Source organism: Haliotis cracherodii, unplaced genomic scaffold (assembly GCF_022045235.1).
Source record: "Haliotis cracherodii isolate W230 unplaced genomic scaffold, xgHalCrac1.p SCAF_4, whole genome shotgun sequence".
In the NCBI taxonomy this organism is placed as follows: Eukaryota; Metazoa; Mollusca; class Gastropoda; order Lepetellida; family Haliotidae; genus Haliotis; species Haliotis cracherodii.
In genome coordinates this window covers 4,607,121-4,633,360 of record NW_027266297.1, presented here as the reverse complement: position 1 = coordinate 4,633,360, position 26,240 = coordinate 4,607,121, and the positions used below count along the sequence as shown (strand labels likewise).

General features: G+C 41.1%; 1 protein-coding gene across 2 annotated transcripts in view; it reads right to left on the bottom strand.

The window, feature by feature from the left end:
- LOC139478316 (cyclic GMP-AMP synthase-like receptor 1) overlaps positions 1 to 26,232 on the bottom strand; it is a 31,150-nt gene extending 4,918 nt beyond the window's left edge. Inside the window, exons 1-3 of one of the 2 annotated variants that reach the window (XM_071260740.1) lie at positions 26,154 to 26,232; positions 16,109 to 16,357; positions 12,226 to 12,451 (exon numbers count right to left, since the gene is read on the bottom strand). In XM_071260740.1, the coding sequence (XP_071116841.1) occupies positions 12,226 to 12,451; positions 16,109 to 16,357 (475 nt within the window). In that variant the 5' untranslated portion in view covers positions 26,154 to 26,232. Of the gene's footprint in view, positions 1 to 12,225; positions 12,452 to 16,108; positions 16,358 to 24,096; positions 24,184 to 26,153 lie in introns of those variants that run through there. The other variant, XM_071260741.1, reaches the window with a different exon arrangement.
- Between the last annotated feature and the right edge of the window lie 8 nt (positions 26,233 to 26,240).

The window sequence follows — 26,240 nt, the reverse complement described above, 5'->3', positions numbered from 1 at the left end:
GAGTCTACTAACGTCGACATCGCTTAAATCTTCTAGATTACCCGTGAATGTAACTTCTTTCCGCTTGTATACATTATCGTGTAAGTGTAAAGCGTATAACTTACCATTGGTACCGGGTTTATCGAATCCTTCCGTGTCTCCGAGATCGGAAAGCGCAATTGTATTACATTGTCTTATCGTTCCAGGGCCTGATGCATCAACCATTATTTATAATATGGAGTGTTACACTTAAGTATCCTATATGTACAGGTTGGTGTTTTACATCTAATACAGAAATTTTAAGGTCTGAAATAATACCACGCTTCAATTTTTTATATTGTAATGATGAGAAAGATTCCGTTCTACCGCTATTGTATTTTTCATTTTTCACTGGAACACTTCTGAGCAAAGTTGAAGGACTTTCTTGTTATATATTATTATTGTGCTGATTTGATCAAGATGGATGCACAGCTCTTTATAGGGAACTAAATCGGGTAATGTATTTCCCTCATTTGATGAATCGACTATTATAGTATAATTGGTTGCAAATCCAATTGTAATTCTTAAGTTCCTGTAAGGAATTACACCCATTATTCCAGGGGATAATTTCAGTCTCCCAGTCGCCTCATTTTGTGTGAGACTAGCTCCATAAGGCTTAAAAAATTCATCACTGAGTGAGCATACGCTGTAATACCCATCAGGTATAGTAATAATTCTATCTCTTTCATTTGTTATTATTATCTCATTATTTCCTCTCGCAGCACTTATATTGGTCCACCGCGGGTAATACGTTACATCGCATAGAGCGACTTCGAGTTGTCCATCCGAGTTATCGATAGTACGAAGCAGTTGAATAGACTGACCATTTGTTATTCCCAGGAGTGTAACATACATATCAAATATACAATGATACTATATCATAACTTAAATATGGAATCAACCATTATTTTTAATATGGAGTGTTACACTTAAGTATCCTACATTCACAGGTTGGTGTTTTACATCTAATACAGAAATTTTAAGGTCTGAAATAATACCCCGCTTTAATTTTTTATATTGTAATAACGAGAAAGATTCCGTTCTACCGCTATTGTATTTTCCATCTTTGACCGGAACACTTCTGAGTAGAGTTGAAGGACTTTCTAGTTGAATATTATCCGTCGTGCTTATTTGATCAAGATGAATGAACAACTCTTTATAGGGAACTAAATCAGGTAAGTCGATAGTATCTGCAATCACTGTTATGCCGCTTGGTAATTTTAGTTCTTTTTTTTTAATCCAAGTGTGTATGCTAAGTTCTCACCAATAATTATATCTGAGTTTTCATTGATGATTTTCACTGCCCCAGTGGCCTCACTTTGTGTGATAATAATTCCAGTAGAAAATTCATTATAAAAAAATTCATTATTAAAATATTCATCATTGAGTGAGCTTATGCTGTAATACCCATCAGGTATAGTAGTAATTCTATTATGGTCATATGTTAATATTATCTTATTATTACCTCTCGCAGCACTTATATTGGTCCACCATTGGTAATATGTTACATCGCATAGTGCTACTTCGAGTTGTCCATCCGAGTTATCGATAGTATGAAGCAGTTGAATAGACTGACCATTTGTTATTCCCGGGAGTGTAACATACATATTAAATATACAATGATACTATATCATAACTTAAATATGAAATCGAGATACATTACTAATCAATCGATTATAGTAACTGCCTCTGGTGCTGAATTTTTAGTTAAATTCCCCGATATCTTTGAAAAGTACAGGGTCACGGCAACTAGCGATAAAATGGTGCACGATTGGTTTCACAATCCGATGAAATTTTGGCAGAATCAGTTAAACTTTGCCGTATGGTGTGCCACAACGGGATGTGGCGTATCTCTTTACGCTCCAGGCTTTGAACTGAATAAGTCTGTTATGTCATTTCACGTGTACTATCAGATTAGACGTATACTTAAAGAAATTAGTGCTCCATTACCGCAGGATCGAGCGTGGAATTCCACAAATAATCAGTACGATAAGAAGGCATTCGAACGTATTTGTAATGAATTTAATGTTTCTACGAGTAAAGATTGGCGTCTGAGTGGAGTTAACCATGGTCTAGGTATTCCATACGCTGGTGCACACTCTGTTAAAGAAGTCAGCGATGATTTACTGAAAAGGGGTCGGCTCCTTCCGAGCTTTGCTCTCTCAAGTAACGAGTGGAGAGATGATCGTATGAACTTTAAGGGTGGTGTTGCTTTCACCATCCAAAAGGTTGAGCAACCACCCGGAGACGCTTGGAATGAATTTCTTAATGATAAAACGGAAAATAATTTTACTAACCCAGGATTTGTAAGAGTTAATGAATCGATAAGAACTTATGTATGGGCAATTCTCGGTGCGCAATCTCAAACACGAACGTCCATTATCGGTTCTGGGACGGCGCTCGATGCGCAAAAACAGTTTGTCTCAAACGTGGAGGACGCCATTAATTCACCAGTTGACATACCATCGTCTATAAAGCGTTTTCAAGATGCATTACAGTACGCTCGATCCAAAGTGGACTTCGTTTATGCACCGGGACTATACATGTCTCCGAGTAATATGGAACTTAAGATCGGTCAAGAGATAGGCTATAATAATAAAATTGTTATCGCTACCGATCAACAAAAAACAGGTATAAATTCAGATATGAACGTCGAATTAATATCGCAAACGATCACGGGTGATAAGGGAATAGTCAAGCCGCAAACATCTTTTAATGCACAAACATCTACTGATGCACAAGTGTCACCGCATATTGCGGCTAAAAATCAACAACATATCGATAAAAAACAGCGCTTGTAGTGGGTGGAGTCTCGGTTGGTTTACTCATGATTTGGTTAAATAGTCTTTAGCGAACACGTACAACAGCCCTGCAATTGCTACGATCAACCCCCACAAGTTTTGACTAAGCCAAGTGGTGGTCTTAGCTAATAAATTCAATAGCCAGGAAACAACACTCCCTATTATACCGGGAAGTGCAGCCGCGGCTTTCTCAGCTAGCTTTCCCAGTGCTGAACCTAATGCTTTTAAATGCTTTTTTATCCACTCTCTTATACCGTTTTTATCATTAGGCGGTGATCCACCTCCACCACCTGTTAACGAGAGAGTCAAAGTCGATATAATAAATCCCAACGCGGTTAAAATACTAGCAATTGTTATTCCCTGTTCTCTGAACAATGTTTTAATTATATCGGCCAGTGTAGTGTCATCGTTGAGGACTTGATCGATAGTTTCTCGAATACGACTGATTTGCGAACGAAGTGCCTTTCTATTACTGGAAGCTGCTTCGAGGCGGGCCAATCTTTCTTCTTCTAGGTTACGCAATCTTTCAGCAACTTGGCGTCTACTGAACTCATCGCCCGCCCGTTCGAGTTTTGTTTTCTCTTGAGCTATATGTTTGTCGATTTCGGATAGCTTGGCTATATTATTTATCAGTTCTCCCCGCATAGTTTGCATTGCCTTGTCAAGACCTCGTAATTCCCTAATACTGAACTCTGAATGTGGTACACTGACCGTGGAATTATCGTAATAGGTATCTAAGATTTCTCCGAGTCCGTCCGAGGCCACCATCGAGGCTGCTTCCAAATCATCTGTATTAACGAGTTCTTTCCTCATAGTCTGAAGAGCCTTAGTAGTCTTCGCGGGAAGTCGTCGGTAGTCTACAAAACCTAATTCATCACGAACAAAGCCGATGCCTTTTTTAGCGGCTATCGTAGACAAGGCTAGGGGCTTACGAGTACGAGAATGCATAAGATCAATATCCGGAGCGCCACGCAGTCGCAATATTCCTTTACTATCTATCTCAAACTTTGAATATTCACGACCTATTGGAGTAACATAATTTTTATCATCTTTTAATGCATCGTAATAATCATTGACAGTTGATTGTAAAATTTCATCATTAAGATTTGTGTCACCAAACCTGGTTTCATCAGTATCTTCGATTGGGTCACCAAAGGTACTTAGATCTAAGTCATTAATATCAAAATCAGTCATTTTTATATTAAACATAGGGTACATGTTTTCAATATAACAATGTCTTCGCAATACGGACGCAAGTTAAACCCACAACGCAGACTTCGAGATCCATTGGGGGTCAAAGCAATTCGTCAGTCTGTTACTATAACTAATAACCCTAGTACCATCGATCAGAATCAAACGCTTCTGGTTCGCTTTCCTAATCTCGGCGCACACGATGTGTTAGTTCCGGGAACTGTCCGACTAGCATTTACGATTGTTTTGAATTCTACCGACGTTAACAAGGAGCCGGTTCAGAATATAGGTCGTGCTATCGTTAAGAAAATCGCTATTAAAATTAGCGGTAATGAGGTTTTGAGTATCGACGATAGCGATGTATACTATTGTTACATGGATCTCTGGAGAACGGATAAAGAGCGGGAAAACTTACAGTACCAAGGTATTTGTAATAAGAACACATTGAGACTGCGCGTAGGTGCTGAAAATGGTGATGGTACCATCGTAAAAGATCAGGCCGTTGCCGACGCATTAGGTAACAGATTCTATATTCCCCTAGACTTTGAATTACTAGATTCCCACATGCCCTTTTATCAAGCATCCCTAGGCGATAGGTTAGAATACGAACTCACTTTTAACGACTACGGTAGAGTAATCAGATCCGCTAATGTAGATGCTAGCTATTCCATTGACAATATCTCGCTCGAGTACGATATGATAACGGATCCCGAATTAGCCAGACAAATTCGTAACCAGTATTCGGGAAGTTTAGCCATTTTGTACGATCGCGTGCTGCGACACCGAAAGATCACGAGAGACAAAAAAGATACGATGTGGAATATCAATCTAAACGTCCCCACGAGGTCGTTGAAGGGTATTTTAATGTTGTTCGAGGACCCCTCAGATGCGTTTAAAAGAAATACCGAGAAGTTCTACAATCCCAAGATTACAAAAGTAGAATTGACTATCGAGGGCGTTCCTAATCAACTATATAGCCAAGGAATGCTAGCGTATCACCAGTGGGATAAGATTAAAAAAATTCCTTCTATAAAACGTTCCCCGGAAGTTATTGCGGTCGTGAAAGATCTGTCTGTCTGGTGAATACCTCACCTCGAAGTACGCGCTATGGCTCGACATGCGAACAACGGACGATGACCAATTACACGGCAGTGGGAGGAGAATAGAAAATGCTAGCGAGGGTGTCACCATACAGATAACGAAGCTCCAGGAATCAGCTGGTAAATTAAACATATATTTGTACGTGATTATGGATGCGCAACTTAATATACAAAATGGGAGATTCGTGCAAGCAATCTATTGATAATCTTTTACCTAAAGATCCGCACTGCGCTATCATATGCGGGCAAACGGGCTGCGGAAAAACAGCCTTTATTCTAGATATTTTAGAAAGTCATTATCCGGACGTTTTCGATCATATTATTATTCTGTGCCCGACTATAAGCGTTAATAAAACATACTTATCGAGAGATTGGGTAATGAATGACGACGGAATACACAGAGTCGATCCGGGCGATCGTTTACAAGACTGTCTCCGAGTATGTCACGAAAAATACAAAGGAGAATCAACCCTTTTCCTAATAGACGACTGCAGCGCGAGTAAAGAATTAACAAAAAAGAAAGATATGCTTTCGTATTTAGCATTCTCCGGTCGGCATACTCAACATAGCGTTTGGGTACTTACTCAAAAATACAACTCTGTCCTGAAAGATCTCAGAGAGCAGACCAAATGGGTAGCGCTGTTTCATTGCAAAGACCGAGATTCATTCGAGGAATGTTTACGCGAAAATGACGTCATTTATACCAAGGGTGAACGTGACAAAGTCAGAAAACTGTTAGCGGCAACGAAGCACTGTAAACTCGTATTAAAAACCGATCAACCAGCTGCTTATGCAATTGCTTAGCAAAATGTAGCAAAATTATAGCAAAATGTAGCAAAATGTAGCAAAAATGTAGCAAATTGAACATTAGCGGTTAATATGACATAAAATGTGGTTCGAAATCATCGTTCTTTCGCAACAGTTCATTATTACGGGTTGTATTGGATATGTCATATTATATTATGTTAGACTTAAATATCTCCTTAGGTATTACATTATGGAATGCGACGAACTCATCGAACAAATGCTCAAAGAATCTGAGCCTGATCAACATACACATCAACATGCAGATAAACATAGAGAAAGACTCGCGGCTTTGGTAGCCGGTGGAAAATGTTCCCAATATTTGGGAGAAAATTATACCATCGAAAAAATTGATAACATGACCGACGAAGACATTAAAAAACTGTACGCGCGTTACGAGTCTAGACTGGAAGCTACCATGACTAAAACGATAGGGTCGTCTATATTACAACTATACACAGTCGTAGCTAGTACGTTTCTCCCCATCCCGGCAGAACATCGCATGTATTTATGCGAATCTCTAGAGAAAGACCCATTCATCGAACACGCTATAAGCTCAGTGAGCTGTGAGTTTTATCATAGATTCGGAATGTTCTTAGCTCCGCTCACCACAGCTTTAATAACGGCTAGGTATTGTCAATTTAAACATACGTGCCCACTTAATAATATAAATGGAGACACAACAGGTGACACCACAACAGATTGCGCAACCACAACAGATTGCGGAACAAGTGAATGAGGATGCACCACAAGTGAATGAGAAACCCAGAGTTACTAAGAACCCCCAAAAAATAGCTGCAGGAAGGAAGGGAGGGCTGGCGCGCAAAGCAAAATTAATAAATAATTCAAATCCGATTAAAACATGGGCACTAGTAGGAGTTGCTGGTATAGCGGCTGTATGGTTCTTTTATAAGACCGGAGAAGAGAAAACGTCACCCCCGCCGCAACAACAAGTTCAATTAGAGGTTAGTCCTCATATAATGCTATAAGAAGCATGACTACTCCAGTTACAGACGGTAAAATGTTGGTAAACGCGACGTATCATTCAGCGGTGGTCACCGGCTTGGCCATTGGCTATGCCCAGAGACTGCAAGTTTACACTCATGGGGAAGACGACTCTATGTAACCGCCGCTGTGTTGATGTTTACTGCGGTATACACAATTATTACATCAAGCGTGGACACATAAACTATAAGTGTTCTGAATGCGGGATAGGGGTCAAAGGTCATTATTGTTTATGTAAGAAACACGGTGCTGATAGGGTCAGGAATCAGATTATTTATGCTAGGAAGAGAGATTACATCAATGAGAGGAATAGGTTGGGGAGGATACGTATTTAGATATATGAAAACAACCAATTAGACAAATGAATCATTTTGCATATACCATTCAACCACAATGGTTTTTGTCAGAGAGTTGAAGGCTATGGCAAAGCAACGTGGTCTACGTATATATTCTCGAATGAGAAAAGCTGAATTGATTACCTTACTCGGTTTGGAACCACCACAGACTGTTAGAGAAATCAGAGTTCGAGCGAGAAACAGTGGGCTGAGAGGTTATTCTCGAATGAGAAGAGCTGAATTGATCGCTTTACTAGATAATAATCAACAAGAACAAGACGAGGATGATATTCAACATAATAATGATGATAATCAACAACAACAAGAATTAATATTTGTACCCACATCCGCCGGTGTTGGTAAATATCTAAGAGGTTGGAAGATGGATATTAATTCCAACATGGATGTTAACGATATTAAGCCCATCGTATCGAGTAAAATTAACGAGGAATTAGATGATTTAAAAAGTATAAAATACCAGCTGACGATTAAAATGACATTGAGTAAAAGTAACGCAGACGATAGCGTCGAATATACCGAACCATATTTCCGTAGCAATCAAGAAGTTATAACCGAATCTGATACTATAAACGCATCATTAGATACATCAATTCAGAGGATACAGGAAACTTTAGAACGCTGGACTAATAGAGGTTCGGGTTGGGGTGTGGATAGAATCGATAGTTTATATTTAGATATAGCGAATTATATGCCCTTCAAAGGTGGATCTTATATAGATTTACCCCCGTATTATAAGAAGAAAAAAGCCATAATTAACGTAAAAAATAAATCCGATGATTGTTTAAGAATGATGATAAGATCTGCATTGTTCCCCGTAGACAAGCATCCGGATAGACCTTCTAGCTATCCCCAAAACGATGGACTCAACTTCGATGGTATAGACGAACCCACACCAATATCACAAATTGATAAGGTGGAAAAGCAAAATAATTTAGCTATAAATGTTTTCGGACATTCTAAAGGAATTGTTGTACACAGGATAAGCTCCGCTCCTGAACATATTCCCAGAATCAATTCATTTCTGATCGAAAAAGATGGAAAATATCATTATACATGGATAAAGAGTTTAAACAGGGTGCTATACGATCAAACAAAACATAAGGAAAAGAAATATTTCTGCGAAAGATGCCTGCATGGGTACAGCAGACAAGATCTATTAGAAGCGCATAAAGAAGACTGTAGAGGTGTTGGACAGAATGCTATCAGGATCGATATGCCTAAAGAGGGGAAAAATATATTAAAATTTGAACATTATTGTAATCAAATGCCAGTACCGTACGTAATTTACGCCGACTTCGAAGCGCTTATCAAACCCATAGAAAATACCAACCAAAGCAATAATACGTACAAAACTCAAGAACATATTCCTTGTGGGTTTGGATATATAGTTGTAAGGTATGATGGGAAAACAAACACTCCCGTGATTTACAGAGGTCCCGATGCAGCGGGAAAGTTCCTAGAATATCTACAAAATGAAGAGAGAATAATCAGGGAAGAATTATCGTGTAAGAAACCCATGCGTATGACGATAGATGATTGGAGGGCCCACAAGAAGTCAACGAGTTGTCACGTTTGTAATAAACCCCTGGATGGGGATTCCGTAAGAGATCATTGTCACGTCACGGGTAATTATCGGGGAGCCGCTCATAACGAGTGTAACTTGAAACTAAAAATGAATGCTCAAACAATACCCATCCCCGTTGTGTTTCATAACCTTAGAGGATATGATTCACATCTCATTATGCAAGCTATCTCAAAGACCGACGGCGGTTTAACATGCATTCCTAACAACATGGAAAAATACATTTCGTTCTCGTTGACTAAACCTATACATTATAGGTACAAGGATGGGAAATCTAGAATAAAGCAAAGTAATGGGCTTAGATTCATAGACTCCGTACAGTTTCTGTTATCTTCCCTGGACAATTTAGCTAAAGCGAACAATCCCGATGACTTCGCGATAACAAATAAATATACAGATAAGATAACTCGTCATTTGCTGCTGAGAAAAGGTGTATATCCTTACGAATATATGGATGATTGGTCTAGATTCGAAGAAACTGAATTACCACCCCTCGAATCATTCTATAGTAACTTAACGGAATCTAGAATAACAGATGACGATTACGAACACGCTCTGACGGTCTGGGATAAATTAGGTTGTAAGAATTTAGGCGATTATCACGATCTGTACTTAAAAAACGATGTACTGTTACTCGCCGATATATTCGAGATATTTAGAAAGACGTGTTTAAAACAATACGGCTTGGACCCGGCATGGTACTATTCCAGTCCCGGACTATCGTGGGATGCATTGTTGAAGAAGACCGGTGTAGAACTAAAATTACTCACAGATTACGTTATGCACTTGTTTATTGAGAAAGGATTAAGAGGTGGTATATCGATGGCAGCGAAAAGGTATTCTAAGGCTAATAATAAATTAGTGGAAGGATACGATCCGAGTAAACCCGACACTCATATATCATATCTCGACGCCAACAATTTGTATGGATGGGCTATGAGTCAACCTTTACCCACGGGTGGTTTTGAATGGGTCAGTGTGAATGATATCCATAATAATGATGAGAATAAAGGGTACATACTAGAAGTTGACTTGGAATATCCGAGTTCGTTACATAAAGACCATAACAGTTATCCGCTAGCTCCCGAAAGATTAATGGTTAATAAAGACTGGATGTCGGAATATCAACGGTCCTTGATGGGTAATAGTAGGTTAGCTAACGTAGAAAAACTCGTACCAAATTTGATGGATAAGACAAAATATATAGTTCACTACAGAAATCTCCAGTTATATCTATCGTTAGGTATGAAACTTAAGAAAATACACAGAGTTCTAAAGTTTGATCAAAGCCCTTGGATGGAGCCCTATATAAGGCTGAACACAGATTTAAGAAAGATAGCTACCAGCGATTTCGAAAAGAATCTGTATAAGCTCATGAATAACTCAGTATTCGGTAAAACTATGGAGAATCTAAGGAAGCGTGTCGATGTTAAATTAGTCAGATCTAATGAGGAAGAAAGACTCAGGAAACTTATAGCCAGTCCGGCTTTTAACAGAAGCAAGATATTCGATAATGACTTAGCCGCGTTGCATATGCAGAAGAGTAATATAAAATTCAACAGACCGGTGTACGTCGGTATGAGTATTCTCGACTTGTCAAAACACTTAATGTATGACTTTTATTACAACGAACTTAAGAAGCAATACGGCGATAGATGCGAGGTGCTATATACCGACACAGATTCTTTGTTGATGGAAATACAAACCGAGAATGTGTATAAAGATATGGCAGAAAAAATAGATATGTACGACACGAGCGATTACCCAAAAGATAATCCACTGCACAGCGTAGGAAATAAAAAGGTGTTAGGTAAGATGAAGGATGAATGTGCTGGGACTCCTATAGCGGAGTATGTGGGATTAAGACCGAAGATGTATTCTATAAAAAAGTCTGATAATGGAGAGATAAGAAAAGCCAAGGGTGTTAAGAAGTATGTGGTAAAAAAGCATATCAAACATGAACAGTATAAAGAATCATTATTCAATGGTAGAACGTTCAAACACGAGATGAACTCTTTAAGAAGTTATGATCATAGGATATATGGATTAAGAATGAACAAGACATCATTATCCCCTTAGATACAAAGAGATGGATTGATAATGATGGTGTAACTACCTATGCTTATGGTTATGGTGGTAATACCGTACCGTCGGGAACTATGAACAACTCTTCTCGTACAAATGCCCTACCCGGTCCATCTTGAAGATAATAAAGAATAGGCTCTCCTTCTTTCGTAACCAATCTACTAATGTTATACGTCTTAAGAGACCATATGGGATCGGTTGCGCGACGTAGGCCTCCTTCGAGTTCACCTGCCTGGTATAAATATCTTACCCTTACTCTATCCGGAAGTTTTTGTTCTTTGCCTCTCCTCGGTGCTGAAGATTCGGAAGTCACGGATTTCATTTTAATCGCATCGGATGGTTTCTTCCCTATTAATCTCGTTACTTCATTATTCAGCGCTGATACAACAGCTGATAATCGTGTCACCCATTCGGTTGATCTCAATCGCTCGGATTTCATTTCGATCCCATACTGATAGCCAAACAAACGTTCCGCTAATGTCCTGTTAAATCTTTCAACAATGGCTTGACTACGGTGGGCCTCTCTTTCACCACGGACGATTTTGACGTTGTGCTTTGTTAAGAGTTTAGTTATCGATCCCATAAACTCTCGACCGGGATCTACTTGAAATAGCTTAGGCCATTTTAGTGGTCCGCGTTTATATATGCGACTCAGTGCATTAGCTACTTCTGTTGAATCTTTCAAGGTTAATGGCTCAGCCTCTTTGTATCGACTAGCCACATCCACTACTGTTAAAGCGTATTTATACGTTTTGCGTTTTACCTTATCCTGAGGAAGAAACAAGAGGTCAGCCTGATGAACTTCATTCGTCGTAGAAATATCAAACTTCTTTCTCGGTATATAACGCGGTGCCGGTAAATATATTTGCCACAACGCTTGTTTCTTTAACCAATCCTTGGCCACATCTTTAGATACCTTAGCCGCGGTGGCTAATTTTTTTATTGCTCCTACACCTTTCCAATATCCTCGTGGGCTATAGTAAATTTTATTCATTATTAATTAATATTGATGTTTCGGTTAATACAACTCATGACTATCGTTGAATCGCATAGTCATTTACACATAAAAAATTCCCCCTGTAGTAGCAGTATAGGTATATGAATCCCGCTCCAGTGGAAGTGGTCCAGAACCCCCATTACCTATACTACTCCTCATACGGCTAACATACATTGCATATTCTAAACCGGAGTCTCCCCGGGTGTTTAAGATTATTGACAATATTAAAAGAAAGTTACTATCAGTGCTATCAAACATGGAAAGAATTTCATTAAGAAAACACTACTTTTAATTCTTTGCCCGCTCTGAAATTTATCCAGCATGCGGAAGATATCTTTTCTGAACTTGTCCATGTTGATGAAGCCTTCATCACAGTATCTGTGAAGGCCGTGTTCTTCATGGTCGTTAACCTTCAGCCTGCAGTGGCCGGGCTGGCAACCTTCGTAGTCTGGCGTTACCGAGTCATCAAGGGTTGGAATCAGTTGGCAGTCCATCTCATTTGGTCTGTAAACCTGGAACGCAATATAACCTCTGGTATTATATACCGCAGTTTGCCCATGTAGAACATAACAATATGGTATTAAGGAACAATGCAAATTCATGCTCTTATTTTGTTTCGGGAATACTCAAAGTATTGGGTATTGGTTAGTGACGAAATACTGTTACAGTATTTGACTGAAAAAATGAAACTGATATCTCACTCGAGTGAAATAATGCTGCCGGAACAAGTTTCAGTCTTTTAAAGATATAATCATTGATATGACCAAGAAAATACATGATAAATCCAAAAAATGGACAAGTGACTGCAGAACTAAAAAAATATATGCTTATGTCAGCTGATACAGTCTGGAACACAATTACATGAAGAATTTCACGAGAGTGTCTTATAAATAAACAATTGTATAAAATTTATAACTTCGAAGCTTGTCGAGGGATTCTAAATTTTTATCGATAAGTGTTGACATATTTGTTATCAAAAGAGACGAGATTGAATCGCTACTAAACGTCCAAAATCACTCTTCCAACTTATTCAGTTTGTAAAAAGTAATAACCAGGGCCCTGTTGCACAAAGCGATCTTAGCGTGCAGGTGATCGCCATACTTTAACATAGGCTTATGACAGCCATAGGGCTAAGATCACTTTGTACAACAGGGCCTAGAGTCATCACGGTAAAAAGTACAGTTAACAAGCATAGAGGCTGAGATAAGAGGTGTCATTTGATTGTGATGTAATGGTACCGATGAAGTCACAATGTCAAAGGCTCTACAATGACCCTATGGATTTCCATTTCATGCCCTGTGTCATCTCTCGACACATATCCGAGCATTCTATGAATTCTGCAAGTACTGCGTATACTTTGACCCCTTCTACAGTTCCTTATTTATAAACATATAAAATAGCTACGCGATAAATAACAATGAAAAACGAAGCGTGGTTTATTTCACGATAAAACATTGTTCTATAATGACGCCGTTTCTGGAGATTAGAACATACGCTCGCAACTTGATAACGTCGTACATTAGTATTTGGAGAAAGGGTACATGTACAAAAAAAAACGTGATATCCAGTTATCGGTCCAAGGTGAAGGTCAGCTATACCATCAATAACGCGTATGTCCCCTGTTGGAATCGATAGCGGCCTGACATCTCTTGCCCATGGAAGAGACGAGTATGCGAATCACATCCTGGGGAATGGTATCCCACTCGGCCTGCAACGCAAACGCCAACTCATGTAACATCTGGGGTTGTGGTTGACGTCAGCGCAGCCGTCTAACCAATTCATTCAAAAGGTGCTCTGTCGGTTCCAATACGGGGATCTGGCGGGCCAGAATCTAGACAGGCTCTTGTGGTCCGTACTGTATACGGTCGAGCGTTGTCCTCCTGGATTACACCGTTGTCGTTGGTTGCAATTAGGAGGACGTGGTGTCGGAGAATTTCGTTGATGTATCGTTGAGCCTAAAGACTGCCCTGGATATGGACCAAACCTGTCCTGCCATGGTGAGAGATACCCGCCCACATCATAACGCTACCCCCACCAAACCTGTCCACTTCCTCTACACAGTTTCTGGCGTAACGTTCTCCCCGATGTCTGTGGACCCGTGCTCTTCCATCCCTCCGACGGAAGAGAAATCTTGATTCGTCGCTGAACCAGACATCTCTCCATCGCAGTTGAGTTCATACTCTTTGTTGACGACACGAATGCAGTCGTTGTTGACGACTCAGTATGACGCGTCGAACAGGACGTCTTACTCATAGACCTGTTGCTCTTGAACGATTTCGTACGCTTTGGTCGGAGATTCTGCTCAGCCCGTGTATTTTGGATGTGGTTGAGGTGGCTGTGGTCGTCCTTTCATGTAGGTGGCGCTGTCGGATGTATCGATCTTGGGCGGGTGTCGTTACCCTTGATCTTCCCGACCGTTGTGGATCACTTGTTGACCCACGCTGTTGAAACCGATCCCATATCCTTGTGATGGTGCTGGGCGCTACATTGAAAACCCTGGCTAAAGCTGATCGGGGTTCCTCTGCCTGCAGTGGCCTAGGACGTTGTTTCTTTGCACTTCTGTTAATTTTGGCATGTTGTTTAACTCTCACTGTTCAATTGACGCAGATGCCAGGCAATCAAAAAGCCTTAATACCGTTCATAGTGCTGAGGACCTCAGCACGTACAGCTCCATGGCCCTTTTGTTGATGTACTGGGTGCGTTTTTCCGAATCGAACGCGTTTGCATGTCCTTGTGATCTTTTTGATCTGGGACACTGACACTATAACACAATAAACCTCTTCATTTCGCACCTTGGTCCGCTAATTTTGCTTTTATGGCCCAAAATATCCGTATTGCGGTTGTTGTTTTTTTTAAGAGTATATGATAAAGGTCACGCTATTTTTCAGGGCATTATCATTTGCAGAGACCCCGGGCTTCTGCAAAGTGTGCCCTGAAAAATAGCGTTACCCTTATAATACTGACCGAAACTTTGAAATGTTCATGCACAGTTTCATTCTGCACATATATTCCAGTTTGCCACTATATATGAATAAAGGTCCTACTCATTCTCCCTTCGTCTGAGGTATATTAACAATTTCATGAAGTCATTCTTCCTTTTAGTATTTTAGTTGTTGGTTTGGATTTTTTGTTGTTGCTTATTTCCAACTTCGAATGAATCATTTCTTTGTTTTCAATTAATTGGTCTAGTTCAAGTTTCCAGTATTCGAATGGTCCGGTCCGCTGACATCTTGGATCAAAGGTATTAGGGCTAAGATGGGTAACTCGGGTACTCGGGTCGGGTGGGTCCTAAGTAGGACCCGGGTACACACAGTACTACCCGGACCCGTGGTTAGTCACATGATATGTTGTTGAATAACAAAAATCACTATAGCTCAATGGTTAGGCTACGAGTCGCTAATGTTCGTATTTCTTTCTGAAGAAGCATACATTCCTATTGACTTGTATATGTGAGTAAAGATAAAGCTTTTGTTGCATGTATCTAAATAGTTTTTGCCAGTGTTGCCCTAAAACAAGACCCAATCCGACATTTTGTTCCAAACTCTTGAGACCTACAGTTGGTACCCGGGTTGATTAGGGTAATAGGGGGTCGGGTACTCGGGTAGTTAATTTGGACTCGTCCCAGTACTAAAAGTTATCGCCAATCTCATGTTCGGCTTTTTCCGCCAAGCCTGGAAAAAAGTCACTGGTTATGTCAGCGCCATCTGTTGGCATAGGTATCGCCGCCACTAAGGTGACCTTTACTAGGAGGTAATGGAACAAATGACGTCAGATTTCTGTTATTCTTACGTCACAAGGTGTCTGAGGTTTATGTTCCACTAATGTACTGAAAATATTGACCGGTCCCTAATTGCATTCAGCTGTATATCAGAATCTCGACAAATACTTGCCACCTTCAAAACTCCGTTGCAAGACTGCAAGATAAAAAGCTGCCTGGCAAAGAAAGTATACACTTGAAAATTGGATTTGACCCCAAAAATACAAACGTTTATCAAAACATTACTAGGCTGAAAACAGTCGCCGAAACACTGCCAACTTAAGGTCCAAAACACAACTATGATACCGTATCAAATGAATCATTAACCAATTACCATTCCTTGTAATATTTAGCCACCATCAAACGTGGGTGTATACTCTCTTTTGCCCGGCAGCTTACGATGTAAAAGTACCTTGGTCCCATCATAGTAAGACCCCGCTGAAAACGTTTCCCACGTCCAAGGAGTGGACTTGTTGAGATATGATACCACATCACTCCTCAGTTCGTTGAAATGATCAGCTATTTCAGCTATCTCGTCCTGGTTGAGGCTGACCTCTTCCTCAAAGAACTTCCGAAGTTGAGTCTTTGGTCTTTTGGGATGGCAAATTATTCCTTTATCTACCATTTTGGTCACAAAACGTTCCATCTTCCTTGTCCGCATCTGTAAGAACAAACGTTATTTTTAGTAAGAGAGCATCGTTAATTCTCCATAAGTAAAAACTTGTGTTCGTAAACCCCTGAATTATTGACGAAAAGCATTGCCTCAAGGGAAGGGTCGTGAAAAGCAATTATAGCATTTCCATTCGTTCGTTTCGTTTGTTGTTTTATGCCGCACTCAGCAATATTCTAGCTATATGGCGGCGGTCTGTAAATTATCAAATCTGGACCAGACAATCCAGTGATTGATATCATGAGCATCGATCCACACAATTGGGATAGCGTGACATGCATCAACCGAGTCAGCCCGCCTGACGGTAGTCGTCTCCTACGACAAGCATAGTCAGCTTCTATGGCAAGCATGGGTTGCTGAAGACCTATTCATTAAACTCTGTTGTCAGACCGTGACATACTGCAAAAGACCATGGGTGTTATTGAGGGTAAATTGACGCAGCTACCATCCGAAAGCCTTCACAGAACATGGGTAGGAATGTATCCGTCAGGGGGAGTGGCTGCTCCACCGCCCCCCAATCAAGGGCTTATTCCAAAAACTAAAGTGCACATAGCACAATGACAATGCAACAATCGGAGTTGGCCAGCAAGCATCTACATCCTCCAAAAGAGAATGTTTGTGGAGCACGTCAAAGCAAAGTTGATGTCCAGAACGCCCACCTGTGAGCAGGTGACACTTCCTTCTTATGGTTCAGGACAAGACGCTCCTTCTTAGGGGCAAGTGGCAGGGGACTCTAAGTCATACTCTGATTGGAACCAGTCCTCTCAACAGCCAACAGACTTGGATTTGTCTGGGTCAGAACCAGGGTCGGAAGACATTCCTGACCAGGGGAAGAAAGGTTGGCCCTCGTCGTACCTTGACTTGGATCCGCCACCACTTGTACCCTCTGGAATGGAATATCTGAAGGAAGTGGTATTCAAGACTCCAGACACGGAACATGATCCTAACCTGAGATTTACATGGGATGAGCAAGCTGTCGCTGGATATGGTCCTGATTACCTCCAGTATCCAGCTAGTGATCAGATTCCTTTCAGTTGAAGTGATCGCTTCCGCAAGACATGCATTCTGCCACTGGACATGGTCCTAGATACCTGCAATATCTGGAGCGACCAACTCGTGGTAGGGTTGACCAAGGATTACAGCTATATAAAGGTTTGGGTTTTTTTATTCTGGTCCTGGTTGCCCCTAGGGAGTGCTACAATTGTGGCAAACAAGGTCACTTCAAGAGGGATTGCCCAAAATCACCATAGGGAAGAGTAACCTTTGCAAACCCAGAAGTCCAGACTTTAAACAGCAAAGGGTGGAGCAAGGAGGCATAAACTCGACACAGGTGAAAGGTGAAAGGCCAAGAACAGGGGAGAAGGAAACATTATAAGTTGATAAATTTGGCCATAGAAATGTTTATTGCCCGCATGTCAAAACCAGGCAGTCAGGTAGCCTAGTGGTTAAAGCGTTCGCTCATGCCGCCAAAGAACTGGGTTCAATTCCCGCCATGGGTACAATGTGTTAAGCCCATTTCTAGTGCCCCCCGCTGTGATATTTCTGTAATATTGCCAAAAGCAGCATAACACCTCACTCACTCATAGCTGGGATCATAAGCTCAATTGAGGATGCTTCATATTTACTTATTTAGCATCAGTGACTGGGAGTGAGGTATATTGTCAGGAGACAGCACCCTTGCCTGAGATACCCATTGCAGAGTGTGATGATCCGGATCTTGACACAATGACTTGGTCTGGGACTTGGGACTCAGATTCTTATTCTCAACTTGACCTATGGTGCTTGTGCTGACAACATATTATACCAAGGTACAGGTAACATAATCAGTCAGTTGAAATGTGGTTCTATGTTCATAATCCCTGTCAAAATACAAGACCACTTGACATCAACAATTGTGGACACAGCAGCAGAGATCACCATTATTCCGACAAATTCTATGAAACTTTATCTCCACAATCGGAAAAAGAAAAGACATTAACCTACATACTGCTGGTCAAGGTTTTTGACAAAATCTCTGCTTCTCTACCTGGGATCAAAAGTGTACGAAATACCAGTATTTGTGTGACCAATCCAAGATGACATCTTGTTAGGGTTAGATTTTTAGGTGCCAGAGGGGGGGATCTTGACTTAAACAAACAGATTCTGCAGATTGATGAAGACATTATCGACATGACTTTAAGTCCTCCATTGGACCTTACGTCTCACTTCGTAAAAATAACGTCATCGCAGCAAACTCGGTAATCTGAGTAAAAGCAAACATCAGAACATCAGAACATCAACCAAACCTCCAACATCAGAATCTGTTGGCTCCTGAGACCCTAATGAAGGCTGTATAATCTCCAATACTATACTCGGTGAATCCCAGCAATCCAGCAATTGCTACTGAAATTGATCAGGTGGAGACAGCAACAGAACCTAATCGTGGACAATCACCAGTGGAACAGCAAAGACACTCCTCCAAGTATATTCCTGCTCATCTCAAAGGTTTCACAGAACCTCCACAGGAGGATGAGCAGCAAGAGATGGTCGACTTGCTGCTGGAGTATGAAGATGGCTTTTGTAACTTGGACTCAGGGAGCTTCAACGCCCTGGAACATCAAATTGACACCAGTGATGCCCCTCTCATAAAACAAAGGATGAGACGGACTCCTCTTGGTTTTGCTGAGGAGGAGGAAGTTCACTTGAGGAAGATGTTGGAAGCGGGTATCATTAAAAGATCATATCTGAGTGGGCCTCCCCATCTGTTTTTATCTGTAAGATGGTGTGTCAGTTATTGCTTATTAAATATGGTCTTGTTGAAGGATAACTTCCCTTTGCTGATAGTAGAAGATTGTACAGACATGCTAGCCAAAAACACTTGGTTCTCATGCCTTGATGCAAACTCTGCTTATCAGCAAGTGGACTGGAAGAAGGCAGCGTTCATGACCAAGTATGGACTGTTTGAGCATGTAAGCATGGACTTTGGACTGTGTAATGCTCCTGTCCCTTTCTCATGGGTAATGAACTGGTATTATGAGGACTAACATGGGATATTGTCTTGGCATTCCTGGATAACATTCTGGACCTACAAACTGAAACTGAGACTAAGAAAATTGGTGCTCTTCCAGCGCTAAATACAGTTTCATGGAAGAACTGTGAGTCAGGATGGTATAAGACATCAAGGACAGAGTTCAGGTGGTTCTCAATTGGTCTGCATCAACCTGCACATAGGAGACCTTGGGTTTGCTAATTACCATTATATGTTCATCAAGGATTATGCTCAATTAACTGCATCCTTATATTAGGCAACTGGAAAGAAGTTATTACAATGGAATGTTGAGCAAGAGCAATCTTTTTTGGACCTGAGAAATGCTTTGATTAGTACACCTGTGTTTGCACTGCCAAACAGAGACGATTCATTTATCTTTGATAGAGATGCATCGGATATAGCAGTAGGTGTTGAACTCATCCAGGATTAGGGGGATGAAGTCATCAACTACAGCAGTTTCAGTCTGACACCAGAACAAAAGTGATACTGCAAGACGAGAAAGCAGCTACTTCCCCATATAAAATTCACCCTTTTTTCCACATTATCTTCTAGGACGTTCCTTCACTGTAAGGACTGACCACAATCCAATTGGACAAAAAGCTTGCTGGACAGAGGTATTTAGTCCGTACAATATGCTTGTTCAACACAGCCCTGGACACAAACGCAGATGGACTGTCAAGGATTCCTACAAAGGACTGTGAGCACTACAGCAATGAAATGCCACTTCAAGATCTATCTTGCAGTGGATGCAGGCATGGTAAAAGAGGAGGCGACGTAAGAAGGTGTTCACTCACATTAATAGATAGTGCTGGAGATTAAGAGTTCTGCCCGGGGGGCTAATTATTAGAGGGGATATGTCAAATATTTGGTGTATACATTAAACAGACAAAGGAGATGCACTTTGGAAACATATTGAAACAATTAGGTATTTTGCATAAATGAAGATTTTAAGAAACCCATTGAAGTGGTTTTCATTTTTCCAATACACCTGAACATCATGGAGCTTTTGTCCTCAAAAGCATTTTTAAAATAGTGACAATATTGAAAGTACAAGTATACAGTAAAATGCATTTCTTTAATCACAAAAGACCTGTGAAGATCCGGGATAGAATAGGTCTTCAGCAACCCATGCTAGCCACAAAAGGCGACTATGCTTGTTGTAAGAGGGGACTAACGACTCGCTGACTTGTTTGATGCATGTAATCGACTCTAATGCATTGATTGACGATCATGATATCAATCACTGGATTGTCTGGTCCAGACTTGGCTATTTACAGACTGTCGACAAAACGCAGCCATTGAGAAAGAATTTTCCAGACAGCTGCAAGAAGTGTTAGAAGCCAATATCAGTTAGCCCAGTTCTTCTAAATGCCGCTCTCCTATTGTCATGGTTAAAAAACGTGTGAGAGCTCTTACCGATTTGCTGTAGATTACAGACGCCCCAATGCAGTTACTAAGCCAATATTGTTTCCCTTGTGACCCTACCATGTTTTGAAAATGGCGTTGATGTCCTAGGGATAGCCATGCCAATGTTATTTTAGTGTCCTTGATTGTGCTATTGGCTTTTCGCAAATACCACTCCATCCAGATACAAAAGTCGGCCTTCATTACAACCGAAGGTATTTTTTAATGAAATGATGCTTTGTGGGAATTTCCCATCACAGTCAACAACTGTTTCAGTCATATCACAACAGAACAAGTGGAGTCAAAAACCTTGTCCAAGGATACACAGCAGTGACTTGAATATGGCCTCTTGAAATGGAAGATTGGAAAAGATTATTCATAAATAAGGGTTACAGGCATACTATGTCTCTCTGACGATGCGTATGGCTTTGCTTAGGAAATACTCTGTATTGATGAGGATGACCATATAGCGTGGAGACATTTTAGTCAGGCTGATTTTTTTTTAAACAGATGGAGGCTGAGCTTTTTATTTACACAAAATTAGCAACTGTTTGGTTTTTTTCAAATTTCTAAGCCTATTGTCATTTACATTATTTGGGTCATGACACAATGGGGTTGGGGTTGGGGTTGGGGTTGGGGTGGGGGTCGTCGGGGAGTGGTGGTGGTAACCCTCACCCTAACACAACCAACCCAAGCGGCAAGCGAGATCATTGAAGCAAAAACCCTGCAGAGGGCAGCCTGACCCGATTGACAATATAAGTTGCACCTGGTAAACTGCAGAGGGCAGCCTGACCCGATTGACAATATAAGTTGCACCTGGTAAACTGCAGAGGGCAGCCTGACCCGATTGACAATACAAGTTGCACCTGGTAAACTGCAGAGGGCAGCCTGACACGATTGACAATACAAGTTGCACCTGGTAAATTGTAAAGGGGAGCCTGACCCAATTGACAATATAAGTTGCACCTGGTAAACTGCAGAGGGCAGCCTGACCCAATTGACAATATAAGTTGCACCTGGTAAACTGCAGAGGGCAGCCTGACCCGATTGACAATACAAGTTGCACCTGGTAAACTGCAGAGGGCAGCCTGACCCGATTGACAATATAAGTTGCACCTGGTAAACTGCAGAGGGCAGCCTGACCCGATTGACAATACAAGTTGCACCTGGTAAACTGCAGAAGGATTCCTACAAAGGACTGTGAGCACTACAGCAATGAAATGCCACTTCAAGATCTATCTTGCAGTGGATGCAGGCATGGTAAAAGAGGAGGCGACGTAAGAAGGTGTTCACTCACATTAATAGATAGTGCTGGAGATTAAGAGTTCTGCCCGGGGGGCTAATTATTAGAGGGGATATGTCAAATATTTGGTGTATACATTAAACAGACAAAGGAGATGCACTTTGGAAACATATTGAAACAATTAGGTATTTTGCATAAATGAAGATTTTAAGAAACCCATTGAAGTGGTTTTCATTTTTCCAATACACCTGAACATCATGGAGCTTTTGTCCTCAAAAGCATTTTTAAAATAGTGACAATATTGAAAGTACAAGTATACAGTAAAATGCATTTCTTTAATCACAAAAGACCTGTGAAGATCCGGGATAGAATAGGTCTTCAGCAACCCATGCTAGCCACAAAAGGCGACTATGCTTGTTGTAAGAGGGGACTAACGACTCGCTGACTTGTTTGATGCATGTAATCGACTCTAATGCATTGATTGACGATCATGATATCAATCACTGGATTGTCTGGTCCAGACTTGGCTATTTACAGACTGTCGACAAAACGCAGCCATTGAGAAAGAATTTTCCAGACAGCTGCAAGAAGTGTTAGAAGCCAATATCAGTTAGCCCAGTTCTTCTAAATGCCGCTCTCCTATTGTCATGGTTAAAAAACGTGTGAGAGCTCTTACCGATTTGCTGTAGATTACAGACGCCCCAATGCAGTTACTAAGCCAATATTGTTTCCCTTGTGACCCTACCATGTTTTGAAAATGGCGTTGATGTCCTAGGGATAGCCATGCCAATGTTATTTTAGTGTCCTTGATTGTGCTATTGGCTTTTCGCAAATACCACTCCATCCAGATACAAAAGTCGGCCTTCATTACAACCGAAGGTATTTTTTAATGAAATGATGCTTTGTGGGAATTTCCCATCACAGTCAACAACTGTTTCAGTCATATCACAACAGAACAAGTGGAGTCAAAAACCTTGTCCAAGGATACACAGCAGTGACTTGAATATGGCCTCTTGAAATGGAAGATTGGAAAAGATTATTCATAAATAAGGGTTACAGGCATACTATGTCTCTCTGACAATGCGTATGGCTTTGCTTAGGAAATACTCTGTATTGATGAGGATGACCATATAGCGTGGAGACATTTTATTCAGGCTGATTATTTTTTAAACAGATGGAGGCTGAGCTTTTTATTTACACAAAATTAGCAACTGTTTGGTTTTTTTCAAATTTCTAAGCCTATTGTCATTTACATTATTTGGGTCATGACACAATGGGGTTGGGGTTGGGGTTGGGGTGGGGGTCGTCGGGGAGTGGTGGTGGTAACCCTCACCCTAACACAACCAACCCAAGCGGCAAGCGAGATCATTGAAGCAAAAACCCTGCAGAGGGCAGCCTGACCCGATTGACAATATAAGTTGCACCTGGTAAACTGCAGAGGGCAGCCTGACCCGATTGACAATACAAGTTGCACCTGGTAAACTGCAAAGGGCAGCCTGACACGATTGACAATACAAGTTGCACCTGGTAAACTGCAGAGGGCAGCCTGACCCGATTGACGATACAAGTTGCACCTGGTAAACTGCAGAGGGCAGCCTGACCCGATTGACAATACAAGTTGCACCTGGTAAACTGCAGAGGGCAGCCTGACCCGATTGACAATATAAGTTGCACCTGGTAAACTGCAGAGGGCAGCCTGACCCGATTGACAATACAAGTTGCACCTGGTAAACTGCAGAAGGCAGCCTGACCCGATTGACAATACAAGTTGCACCTGGTAAACTGCAGAGGGCAGCCTGACCCGATTGACGATACAAGTTGCACCTGGTAAACTGCAGAGGGCAGCCTGACCCGATTGACAATACAAGTTGCACCTGGTAAACTGCAGAGGGCAGCCTGACCCAATTGACAATACAAGTTGCACCTGGTAAACTACAGAGGGCAGCCTGACCCGATTGACAATATAAGTTGCACCTGGTAAACTGCAGTTTTACCCGAACATTGGCTACAGCTATCACAACAGCGCCGTTGTTTTGATAGGGGAAAGGTGCTTACCTTTCAGCGTGAGCGGATTATGGTGGATCGATGTGGATTGGGTTTGGGTTTGCTGTCCAGTGTCCAGTCGCAATCTGTCGCCTGTCGGATTTTGGGGTAAAGTTGATCAGGTGATCGCGAGAGCTATTTTTAGAGCTGCGTCAGTTGACAATGTCATTCAGACTTCTAATATTTTTTACTAACTTGAAGTATGTAAAGTTGTAATTAAATGATATTCGTTGTTTAATCTGCTGTACTGTTTGCCAATTCATCCGCCCCTTATTTTGAACGCTGAGATGCGTCTTATGTTTTTAAGAAAATCAGAGGGCAAAGTCGCACGGGGACAGAGATCTGATCACCAGTTTAGTTTTTTTCATCTCTAGTTTATCTCGCCATTTCGCGCGGCAAGTCTAATCTGTGTGCGTGTTTTGTTAGGTGCATCAACAACATGTTTTAAAACTGCAGAACAAAATTATGAACGTTAGGGACCGGTCAGATATTACGGGTGGGGAATGCATTGATGTTTTCTTGTTTTTGTTTGTTGTTTAACGCCGCAATATTCCAGCTATATGACGGCGCTGTGTAGGTAATCAAGTCTGGACCAGACAATCCAGTGATTGACAACATTGGCATCGATCCACGCAATTGAGATCGATGACATGCATCAACCAAGTCAGCGAGCCTGACCACCTGATCCCGTTAGTCGCCTCTTACGACAAGCATAGTCGCATTTTACAGCAAGCATGGGTTGCTGAAGGCCTCTTCTACCCTGGATCTTATGTGCAGAAAATAATTACCCTGCCCTATTGCTTGTCATATTTTGGATGACCCACACCATGTCCTTGTCATGACCCTCCCTGGAAAGACATAATGCAAAAGCACTTCATGTTTTATAATAAACTCTCCATGACCCTCCCCGAATATGTGTATTACGTATGTTTTTGACCATTCTCCCGTGGAGCCTGTGCGTGTCATGAAGAAACATGAGAGTGTCGGATACAGAGCTCGGTATCACGCGTCCCAAAAGTGCACTCTCATGTGGTATTCCGGATACCCCCTCAACCCAACCTAAAAACAGTTTCATGTTAATGTGTTGTATTGTCCATTATATGGAGTTGAGACAAAGCCACACGAAGGACATGTGTAATAATATCAGGGTAACGCTATTTTTCAGGACATTATCATATGCAGAAGCCCGAGGTCTTCGATTAACTGCACGACGAAGGATGAATGGAATTTGTTATCAAATAAAAAGAACAACAATATCAGGTTTGAAACTTTACGTCAATCAACACGATTGTCACTGACCCACTTTTACAAACATGGAAACGTCTTAGAACAAACCAGATGACGTCACTATTCAACGTGACGTAACATATCCTATCCTATGACGTCACCTAACAACCTAATGGCCCGTCGTCAAGCAATATGAGGGCATTATCAACTTACAGTGGCCCTCTCAATTTTGATAACATGCGAGCGGTTTAATGGTAATAATATCCATTTTACCATAACGTTTCCATATCTACTTTATTACATTGATGACGTAATGCAAACACCTTTATTTGTGTAAAGACGCCATTGCCTATCGTTTCTGACACCATGCTGCCCCTTATAGCTTTAATTGTAAAAGGCAATACCTCTTCATAACAGTTCATTTGGAAGTGTTGATAAAATGGAGATTATTACACTAGCGTGTGTATTCAATTTGTTCAAAGATTTCATGACTCGTGGACGAAATATTTCCTTCTCGAAATACACTATAGCTCACACTCGTTTCGTAAGAATTGTACGGCACGAGCACAGTCAGAAAATAAGCTCAATATTTTGCAGCAATGTATTTAATGGTTTCGCTGAATATGCCACATGTATGCCAATCTTATTAAACTCAGCTCTCTCTTCCCCCCCCCCCCCCCCCCCCGATACACAGAGAAAAAAAGAGAGTATGTCAGTCACAAATTTGAAGGTTCATTATTGCGATGTTTCTTTCTCAAACGATAAGTGTACTATATCAAAATAAATACACGGTTGAATACTCATACTGAAAGTAAATTTTTCAGTGTCAAAATTCAAATTACCAAGGAACGTCGCACACGGTTCGCAACGTTGTCGTTGTTAGAGCCGTCCACGAACAAATCCGTTGTCGCCCGAAGACAACCCAAATC